This window comes from Nestor notabilis, unplaced genomic scaffold (assembly GCF_000696875.1).
Source record: "Nestor notabilis isolate BGI_N333 unplaced genomic scaffold, ASM69687v1 scaffold30656, whole genome shotgun sequence".
Taxonomy (NCBI): Eukaryota; Metazoa; Chordata; class Aves; order Psittaciformes; family Psittacidae; genus Nestor; species Nestor notabilis.
In genome coordinates, this window is record NW_009933824.1 from 56,558 (window position 1) to 67,716 (window position 11,159).

At 48.3% G+C, this 11,159-nt stretch overlaps 1 protein-coding gene across 1 annotated transcript; it reads right to left on the reverse strand.

The window, feature by feature from the left end:
• Positions 1-236: 236 nt before the first annotated feature.
• WDR93 (WD repeat domain 93) lies at positions 237-10,687 on the reverse strand. The gene is made up of 15 exons (XM_010017060.1): positions 10,424-10,687; positions 9,474-9,669; positions 8,818-8,882; positions 8,509-8,587; positions 7,526-7,653; positions 5,966-6,053; positions 5,162-5,345; positions 4,891-4,961; positions 4,498-4,584; positions 4,047-4,178; positions 3,291-3,507; positions 2,542-2,602; positions 1,639-1,795; positions 1,342-1,510; positions 237-354 (listed from the first exon to the last, which is right to left on the reverse strand). The coding sequence occupies exons 1-15, from the start codon at positions 10,685-10,687 to the stop codon at positions 237-239; spliced, it is 2,016 nt and encodes a 671-aa protein (XP_010015362.1).
• Positions 10,688-11,159: the final 472 nt, after the last annotated feature.

An 11,159-nucleotide genomic window follows, 5' to 3' on the forward strand; every position in this document is an offset into this window, starting at 1 on the left:
ATGGTTGTGCCTGATGGAGAGGGGCTTATGCTGCGGGTTAGGTAAGGAAAGAGGCAGGATGCAGATCTTTGTGGCTGAGCAGTAGCAGGCAAGCAGCTACTTGGGATGACAAATTGCTCCAGGCTGAAAAGGAACAGGATAGATTTGAATAGAGGTGCTGTCAAACTATCAGTGCTGGATGGCGGGGCTGCAGGACTGTGACAGTGCAGAGCCTGGCCCTTGGGATGCAAGGCTCACTACGGCTTCTTCTGTCCCTTCTTTTTCTGTCTCTCCTCATCCATGGCAGCTGCTTGTGCCTGCAGCCGGCTCCAGAACTCAGGCAACTGCTCCCTGAGTCCCAGCAAGCTCTTCTGCCTAATGAGGGAAGAAGAGGGTGGTTAAAACAATGCCTGTCATTGCCCTGGTGCTCAGACAATCATACCTGTTCCCCAAAGGGTCCCTGGGGCTCACTACAAATTAAGCAGCTCAGACCTTTTGTATCCCAAACCCTCAGTGATTCCCTCATGCCACTCAGCACTCAAGTTTACTGCTCTTGACAGCAACGAACTCCACATTTCTCTTTGTCTCTTAGCTTCTGTAGACACAGGTCTCACTGCAGTTATATTTGCTCTGCTCTGGCTTCAGCTCTCAGTATCCAGGGAGCAAGACATCCCTGGTTGTGATGCCTCCCCAGTTTTTCTGGTATAAGGCAGACAAGAGTCTCCTCTCCAGCTTTATGAGAAGAAGGGACAGAACTGGTGACTGGTAGCATAGTATAGAACTTTTCTGCATTTAACTAGCCAGACAGCACCACAGCATTCACCCTGGAGACAAGGAATTAGGGAAGACTACCAGGTGATATCTGCTGTAAGTCATACCTGCACCTGCAGGTATAGAGAATTAAGCCATAGTGAAAAGAACAAACAGAAGAATACCATTGACACGGCTCTGGCTCCACGTTCCGAAAAGAATTCAAGGAAAAGTCAGCTCAATAAGAGATGTCACATTGCCATCTAGTGACAACATGAACTCAATGCAGCAGCTAAACCGCAACCTCGGCCTCAGGGTACTTGGAGACCTTCTCAAACCGAGAAACCTCCAACACAAATCTACTTAAACGTCAAATGAACCTATGAATGGAGGGGAGGAGCAAGGTACAAAATGTTCCCAGCTCTGCCTGGCTATGGGGTCAAAAGAAAGATGTAGACACTCAAGTGAGGCTCATATTCCCTGACAATGTTCCCTGAACATCAACCTTACCCAGACATAAATCTGTCACAGCACACAGAAGAACCGAGAAGCTCCAGGGTGAGCACTTACCTGTCAAGCGCACTTACCTGTCAAGCAGAAGGAGAACCTTACCTATTACGTAAGAAAATGTTACATCTCTCAAACCATGTCAGGTTCTGCAACGATTTGAGAGGCAAATCTGGTTCCTTTGGGAAAGCCTCCTTCAGTGGGTAGGAGTTGAAGTCAAAAAGGAAGATGGTACTGTGACTGGCCAATGCATCTACCTGCTGCTGCTTATCTCCTAGTCAGAAACAAGAACAGTGGGCTATTGCATCAGGAGTCATCCAGTAAGATGAATTATCACAGATCAGTACACAGCTGAATGCACCCAATGACCATGTATATAAGACCACGTAGGGTGCTACCCACCTCGAAGCAGCAAGCACCAATTCACACTATCCACTGTGAACACTGGCTGCCAGGGGGATGCTACAGCATAAGAAGGTGGAATAATGAAGCAGTAAACAATCTGTGATGTGTCAGTGTTCATCAGGGACACTTTGCCATTCCAGGAGAAGACCAGCACCTGAAACAGCAAGTTGACACTTAGAACTAGATGTAAAACAAGTGAAATGCATTTCCTGGGAAGAATATGGAATGACAGTACTTCATATCCTCAACTATGATGCTGGGGGGTTTTGCTTGCCCTGTCAGTTGTCACCAGGCCACAGCAGATCAAAAAAGAGGCTGTGCAGGGAACTTGGACTGGAATTGCTGCAGGCTGGGATTGGAAAAGAGCAGTAGAGCAGGTTATAAATTAACTAGATCCAGCCTCTTGCATGGCTGGCTCTGGTGAGCAGCTTTTAGTCCTTTTCTCCGATGCCTGATAACTTTCTGAGGCCACTTGAAAGGTCTGGCTGGACTTCTGCTTGTAACTTCTTCACTGTGATGCCCTCTCATACCTGACTCTGATGCCTGAAGCTTCATGGCTGACCCCTCTCATCTTTGCAGTTGGACCTGCCCATATGCAGAGGCCCTCCAGTGCCTCCCGCCTCAGTGGTCAATTAGAAGACAGTGGTGCAAGTGGATACTAAGTAAGATCATGGAAGAGAAATCCTTTGAGAGTGATCAGTTACATACAGACCTGTAACTGGTGCAGGAATTCCCCATGCTAAGAATAGTTGGGAAAGGATGTGGGGGCAGTACCATATCTGATGGCCCTGTTCTTTATCTTCTAGGCATCTAGTTGCAGACATTACTGGAAACAGGATCCCAGCACAGATGGACCTGTGTTCTCACCCAGTTCTTAAGAGAGCTGGCAGTAATACTCACTGCACTGGGGAATGCCAGGACAGGCACCACCGCACTGACAGCAAGATTTGGATCTTGAGGCCTGTAAAACAGATTCAAACTTATGCCACTGTCCATGTACTCGACATGTTCTGGCAGGCTGTGATAATGACAATGGCAGTTTGTGGCACACTGGCTGGCCTGAAGTTCCAGCCAAGCCCCTTCTCTATGGAGACAAAGCCTGACTCCTTCCAGGCAGGAACTCGAGGCCCATTCCTGTGCAAAGCTGCCTAGGAACTATGTTGGAGATACAAATCCCCCTGCCTGGCATGGAGGCATGAAACCATAGTCTTTAGAGCAGCACCTCCTGCAAAGCTGACCCTTCTTCTCCAAACAATGGGATAAGTGAACATAAAATTGACAGAAAGATGGCAAGAAATGCTTATTCTGACTTCTGGTAAGGGCAGAAAAGAGAAGCAAAAATTGCCCAGAGTACCTGCAGAGACCCAGCTAGTTGAACATCAGCCCTGACGCATTGCTAAAAGCACTTGTGTTCTGGGGTATAGAAAAATCCAGAAAACCCCTAATTCTGCCATAACCATCAGCTTTTAGCACTGGAACTGACTCCTAGCAAAACCACACTGGCTGCTGACAGCAGCATGGCAGAGCTATCTGGGTAAAAGCAGTAGAAACTTCTCTACTCCATAGAAATATGGGTCTCCCTGCTGGACCTGACCACTATTCCACATGGTTTCTTTGGCTGGAGTGAGCTCTGCCAGAGTCTACCTCACCTGTCTGCCAGGAGCGTGATGCTGGACTTCTCAGCCCTGGGTGCTTTCACCAAGTAGAGAGCACTGTCTGTACATAGCACTAGAAGCTGCACAATGGGATAGGCAGGATCTGTACCAGGACATGGTGTCTCATCGCTGGTAGCTGCTGAACTCCGTAGGAAGTGGATGCTACGGATGAGGCGTTCCTCTAGAATAGTTGTCACAGACAGGGGGTATCCTGGGGAAGATACAAAACAGGGACAGCAGTTTAGGAAGAAAAAGGAACTGACAATTTATGCAAGGAAAGCTTAGCTTGGGGTATGGCCTGCCCAGGGCAGCAGCCACCAGAAAATCCTGATGGCAGAAGATTCTTCTGCCAGGAGAATCCCTGCGTCACGGCAGAATAACACTGGCACTGATGGCAGCCTGGCCTGCGATGCCAGCACAACCTCAAAGATGACCTATGGGGGCAGTGGCAAAGCAGTGACTGTCACTGTCTCACAGCCTCGGGGCAAGCCAGCTCAGTCCTTGCTGCAGCACTTCACAGCCCCTGCACTGCTGTGGATGGGAATGGTTCTGCAAAGGCCAGGTAGTCACGCTGAGTTGGCAGCTTCTGGCCAAGCAGCCAATGAACAAATGAGTCCCAAGTACTTTCAGATTTGCTTGTAAACTCACTGCCAGTCCCTTGTTGCCACCAAGCCAGAGCTTTAAACTCCTAGGGAAAAGAGCAGCTTATCCACAGTGAACCCAATACACAGTCCCAAAGGGTAAGCTCACCTAGCTGTTTATCCCAAATAGTTATTGTTGCATCTTCACATGCCAGTGCCAGGTACCTGGAGCAAGAACTGACAGCTGAGCACACAACTGGAGCTGCACATGGCCACACAACATCAGGGTTCGGATCAGAGTCTAAACAGAAGGACATGAAGAGAGCCAACTGTAAGAAGGTGCAGAGCAATCTCCAATAGTATTAGCATCCAGTTTCCCAACAAAACATGCACCATTCTGTGGTCTCCTGCCAGTGTGGCTTCACTAAAAACACTGCAAGCCTGTGCAACATGGAGCCCCACAGTTCGAACACCAGCCTAACCCACACAGTATGAGGCAGCTCTCCTCCCCATTCCTCATTTCCCTGAACCATGGCAATCTGGCTGAATGACAGGCACTGTCCACTGACTACTCCCACTCCCCACAGAGTGCTCTGCTAAAGAAAGCAAGACGTTCTTACCAACTTTCTCCTTAAGTGAATGGTTAAGTAAGTAGAAGCAGAGATTGTGGCTTCCATCCCAGTGCACACTGATGCCAGCTGGAACATCTGGTACAGAGAAGGGGATGACAAAAGAGAGAAAGAGACTGGAGACAAAGAAAGGAACAATCCAAAACACCAAAACAGCATAAGAAAGCTGTCATTGAGCTCTCACAGTTTCTTTGATGGGACTTACAGAAATTCCGCTCACACAGAAACTAAGCCAGAACAAAACTTTTATCCAGGCTTATGTCCTTGGAGATGGAATGTATATAGTGAACCCAAGCTAGAGCCACTGAGTTCTAACTCAAAAGAGCTCAAAGTCATGCAATGACATGTTTCAAATGGGCAAAAAGCTGTTAACCTATGGATTACCTGGCTGTAGTTTCTTTCCAGGTCGAACCTGTAGGATCTGGCTAGGCAGGAGAAAGTGAAAAGTAGCATGTCTGAAAAAAAAGAAAGGAAGAAATATATCTATAACAAAGGCTTTGCTGAGTAGGCAGCACTGTGGCAAGACCTGGAATGGCTCTAGTCCCTGCCCTGAAGCCTTGGAATGAAGAAGGCAAAGCTAATACAGAGGCTTCCATCTACACTTGAAAAGTGCCCTGTGTTGGTATCTCATGGGCTGGCTGGTGCTCCCACTGACCTGGGCATCTCCTCTGTGCTCTTGCTCTCATCCTCGGCTTCCACGTACTCCCAATACGTGCTGCGGAAGATTGCTTCCCACTGTTCCCACTGGGAATCCTTGATTAGGTGATTGTACCCCAAGCCAAGCACACTGTCATCATCCACTTTCTTCAAGGCATCCAAAGGGTTTTTAAAACTACTGCCTGCATTGGGAACATGAAGGGAAAATGCACAGCCCTGGAGAAGGAGACACCACAGAGCAGACACCATAGAGTGTTCAGAGGCAGTTTGACCATCCCTCCTTCAGGTTGGCACTGTCTGGAAGAGCGACATACTGCATCTTCCCTGGGACTTTCCATATCACCAGCCCATTTTCCAGTATTTGAAGGCAAGGACCAGGGCAAGTCATGTGAGGACACAGCTCACCTTGCATTTCTGTGGCCTTCTCCCCGACAGTGTCCCAGCACAAGGTCTGCTCCCTCCTCACCCTCAGCATTTACCTAAAATCCAGGACTCTCAGAGATGAACTAGGGGTGCTGTCAGGTTGACAGAGACTAGGAAACAACCTCCTCCCTCTGCAGTGACAACGCAGCCGAGGGTATATGACACCATATATGAGGGTATATGCTACAAAGGTGACACATGAGATGGTCAGGTAAGAAACAGCTCCTGCTAGAGGATTACATGTAACTACAAAGACAGGTCAGGAAGGGACCAGGGAGCACGTTACTGGAACTTTCTGACCTGTCTGTAGCCATAATGGCCATGATTCCTCTGTCACCTGAAGGAGGGTGTAGGTTGCAAGTACAGAATCAGTTCTGACCTGTAATGGGTTTGGGTGGCTTCACTATCAGCAGCAGCACTGGGAGACTCAACTTCAGATCAACTTTATTTGCAGCCACAGGAGACTCCTGCAACAGAAAATATCAGCCTGAGAACTGTGTTGTGCCCTACACTGTTAAGTTTTCACCTGTTTATGGGAACCAAATGCTTCCTAAAGAAAGTGCATGCAAAGGTTGGCTAACACTCCCTAGGAGATACTGGGTTTAGGCTCATTCTTCAGGCTGGAAGCTTGACGGAAGTCACTACTTTCCCAACAACATTACAAAAGATGTTTTGCCCTAACATCTCCTGTCTTTGTGTCCTAAATAACCTCCCCTTCTGATCTTCTTAATCTCTCTAAATTACTCTTGTTGCAGCACAGGCCTCCTGTGGACACAGCAAGGCTCAGAAAAATAAAGGGATAAAAAAAGAAGCAGGACTAAAGGTTGCAGAGTGCTGCTGAATACAAGAACCAGAGAGCCCAGGGCTGGAGGAGGTCACATACGTGCTTGGCTGTGAATAGATAGTCCTAACAGGGGACCAGCACCAGTGTGTCCCCACCACCACCCCATCCCACTCATACTGACACTTGGCTAAACAGAAAAGGTCTGGCTAAATAATCAACCATGTCTGAGAAGGAAGAGGCAGGAACTTGGGTAGTTCACATGGAATCAGCAGAGGGAAAGCCTGGGAGTTTGCTTTTGGCTTGGCTAAGTTAAAGGGATGCTTGTCCTAAAGACAGGGCTGACAAGCAGCTCCTTTTTAAATGGCCAGAAAAGTCTTTGCTGAAGGAAGAGGGAAGAGTTGTGAGGCAGATATCACAGAGGGTTATAGCTGGAGGTGCTGGGCAGAAGGTGCCTGTGTGCTGAGAGGTGAAATCCAGCAGGGTGAAAGTGATGCAGGAGAGGGTTAAGCACTGACTCAGCATCTTAAATTCCCCGTAACAGCTCAGGACATTCACTGAGGCCAGTTACCATCTGTGCAGAAACATCTTTATGCAGCTCCAGACTTTTCTGCCAAAGAACCAGAGATGACAGTGGTTAGTGCAACCAGGCAGAAACCCTGCCCTGCTCAGGCAGGTTCATCCATGATCCCACCAGGCTCCTTTTGTAGGTAGTTTAAAAAACAAACCCTGATTCAGGACCAGACTCCCAAGTGGAGGTATCAGGCCTGATTTCCACTCTTCCTCACCTTTCCCCAGTAACATAAGGGAAAAGCCCTGTGGGAATACCCTTGCATAGGGCCTCCTCAGATGGGGCAATACTGCTGGGAAAGGAGCTGTCAGTTTCAGGGAGGGGCAGCAGGAACACTAGCCCTTGGGACCAAGGGAACCTTGTTGGGAAGCCTGCCTTGGGAGAGTAAACATGTCCCCATAATACAAAGGCCTTATGAAACGTGGGATGGGCAGCTGTAGAGACACATACTCCATCCCCCTCGGCCAACAGACTTGTTCAGCCTGTATCTTGCTGTCACTGTCTGCAGGAGCAAGGCCTGGGGAGAGACCTATAGGCAAAAGGCTATAAGAAAAAACAGCAGAGTGGGAAATGGAACTTGTTTGTACCACAGATGCCCGACTTAACCTCTTCTCCCCACAAGTCAGCCCTGCTGCAGCTCCTGGGCTCTCCTCCATCTCCTTCAGCCAGGAATCCTTAGGCAATTGGTAGATCTCCAGCCAAGCTTTTGTGCTGTCTGCATTGGGAAACCATGTTGAGCAATTGGAAATGAGGAGAAAAGGTCTTTCAAGCTGTTTTGTTATAGCCTTAAAAGAAGATTTGGATATTTTGGAAATATAAAATCCCCACGAGCTCCACACAGCACAGCTTTCCTCCCACTTCTGGCTTGACATGTTTGTCTGAGACTGACATCTCAGCTTCTATCTCAAGTCCTCAAGGTCCCACATCCACCAAAGAAATTTCGTGGAGTGACTCAGTCAAAGAATCAGACCTGTACCCTCTGAGGTAAAGTAGAAAGTGAGATGTGGTCACACACTGGCTCTCTGTTGATGCTACATATCTCATTTGCTGCATATATTCAGGCAGATTCCACCAAACCTGGGTCCAGAAAACCTGCCGGCAGCAAATGGGTTGCCAAAGGCAGCTGCCAAGAAACAGAAGAATGTTGCAGCAAGGAGTTTGTTGTAGTGTTTTTGGAGACTGTCTCTATGCTGTCTGGCTTATGTCTGCAGAGAAAATTCTTCAGGTCTACATATTTCCAGTGTAAAAGTGAGTCACGGTAAACCAGAGGGAGAATTGAGTCTGGTACTTCTGGAGAGGAGAGGGATACCTGCTTTCACTGAGCCTTCTGGCAGCTGGGAACTATGCTGACCAGTTCCAGAGACCTCACTTTTGGGATCAGTCTTGATTCACAGCAGGCCATTTGGAGAAGACAGGGAGTAGCGGGAGCAGCTCTCTAAGCTGGAAGAGGGACTGGGAGGGTTAGGAACAGGATCCCTGGGAACCCAGAACACTTGGAGCATTTTAAAAGCACTGCTGGCCCCTCGGCTACAACACAACAGCCATCATCCATCACACCATGTGCACTTGCCTTGCAGCAGGACTCCTGCAAAATCACCTCCTGGGGACAGCACCACCTCCACACAAGTACTTCGCTTGCTGATGTCCTCCTGCCAAAGATAAAGAGGCTGGCACCAAAGCAAGGTCACTGATTCAGAGAGCTCCATGGCCTTATGCAGCCCTCTGCGGGGTGAAGGCCAGACAGATTGTTGGAAGACCAGGAATAAATACTGGGCAGCTCCTGCTGCCGGTGACACAAATTACTGAGGGCAATTAGTCCTCCTCATGATTGATTACTTACCAGCCTGTGCCCATTCTATGGAATTAACTCGGTACTTACCACTTCATTTAGGATTTTAATGAGTAGGAAGCTTTCCTTGTGAAAGCAGAAGAGACAGACAAGCCCTGGAATAGAAATACAGAGGTAGCATTAGGAGGAGGAGGAGAAAAGTGAGCAGATGGCAGCCTTGCTCTTTGAGATGGCTGTGACAACACGTGCAGGTATAAGTTTCCTCCTAGGCTGAAAGAAGAACATCTCACTGCTTCCAGCACTAACCTTTTGGTGGCTTCCTTATGCCAGCACCAGCAAACACTTGACTGTACATAGAGATGGATAAGCCAGTTTGAAAAGTATATCCACCAGAATTTATAGGCTTCAGATGAATCAACAAACTAACCACAGGGCTGTGCAGGAGGTCATACCAAGCAATGGTTCTTTCTGACCTTCCTGAAGTTTACTGTGCATCACCTTCAGCTCTGCAAGTGCCTCTGCTGCTCCAGATAGGACACCAAACCCACACCCTCTGCTAATCACAAGGCCCTAGGGCCACTTTGCCACCCTACAACCTGTTCTCCAACGCCCTCTTTGCAGAGCTTTCTAGGAAATCTGTCAGCCACTTAATGTTCCTTCTGATTTAGCACTCTTCCATAATGCAGCTGCCAGCTCCAGAGTACAGCTATCGCCAGCTAGGTCAAGGAAATCCACGTCACACTCACCCATTTCATCCACAGCAAACAGGACATGGCCCTCATTTCCCAAATCCAAGGCATGGATAGCACAAATCTCTGTCTTGACTGCATTCCAAACACAGACCTCCGTATAGTCAGACACCTTGAAGGCAGCCAGGCCCACGGACAAGCCGACAAAGATGTATTTCCCAGACACTGCAAGACAAGTGGCTGTTCCTGTTACCTACCAAGAAAAGGAAAAGATGAGTGTACCTGACTGCTTCTCCAGTGGGAATACAATACTCCTAGTCTTTCACCAACAGAAAAAGCTGATTTATTCTACAAGGGGAAAAAATTTTGCCTGAACTTCCATCAGAAAAGCAGGGAAGGGGCTCATCTCAGTCCCACATATTGCCCTGTGTTGGGAATGAGAAAGTTTGCTTCCACATTTTCCATTCCAGTAAAAAGAAGGGTCTTTAAGTGCCAAGACCTCAGGGACACTCAGGTCTGCCACTGCTAATGCAGAGCTGGGATGGGATGCTGAATTCCTCTGGACAATCATGGAACTCCAGCATACAGCATCATATCCTCCTGAACTACGTCCTCATAACAATGGGGAAGGCAGTGCTGCCTTTTTGCTCACAGTGCTCCCATTAGGGTGATCAGCATTACACAGAGCTGAGTTTGCCCATTTCTATGCTACTGACTAACTACCTTCTCCCCAGCCAGCAAGGGTGGAGCCAGCCCGAGGAGCAGAAGGTGAATTTAGTGCTGTTTAAATTCTGCTTCTCTGTTTTCAGGGAGGTGTGATAGATGGGCGGGAAGCAGAACCCGTCAGGCAAGCTCAGAACTTGCAACCTTATGAGGTGAATCAGTGAGCTGGTGGTGGATTCTGAGGAAGGTGACGGACAGGGGGATGTGAACTCAACTGAAAGGATATTCTCTAGAAAAACGTGCTTCAGTGATTAACTCTGTCTCTGCTGTGAGGGGCTCTGTACCTGGAATTCAGCTGTAGCAAAGCATTTTGTGGGCTGGACCTTTAGTTTTTCTGCTTCTCGGAGCATCTCCCTTCTTTCAATGATTTCCATAGCATTATCAAAAACCAGCATCACCAGTTTGGTGACCATCCTGACGGGCTGAGGCAATGCATCGCGCTCTCGCTCAGGATCCTGCAGGAAGAAGTCTTCCTCATCATCCTTTAGCCAGTCCTTTTCAGATGGCAGAGGAATCTCCAGGGGTTGCCTCCGGATATACCCAGCCATGGTGGTGCCCTTCCAGATGCAAACCACACCAGAGGTGCAGGAATCACGGTGGATGCAGAAGAACGAAGAATCGGGCAGTACCTGCTTTCATGAGGTAATGGGGGGAAAAGATGATTAATGATCTCCAAGACGGAAAGGGGATCATTTCAGCATAGAAACCGTGTTACATATATGTATATAGAGAGAGATATATAGATGTAGATAACCCTTGTTTCTAGTGCCTGTATCACCCCTGTGACTCAGGGGCTTTGTCCTGCTCTGGGAATACCATCCAGACTCCAGGAAAAGGGAGTATAAAAGCTCTGGCACCGGTCTATAGGTGAATTATGCTAAAGCATTCAAAACTATAAGTTTGTTCTTCACTGAAAGACTTATTGTGCCCGGATCACCCCCAACACTTAGTTCGGGGCGCAGGTGATGACACTGGAAGTTACCCAAGCCGCCGGCTGCTTTCCGAGCCTCGCACTCTGCG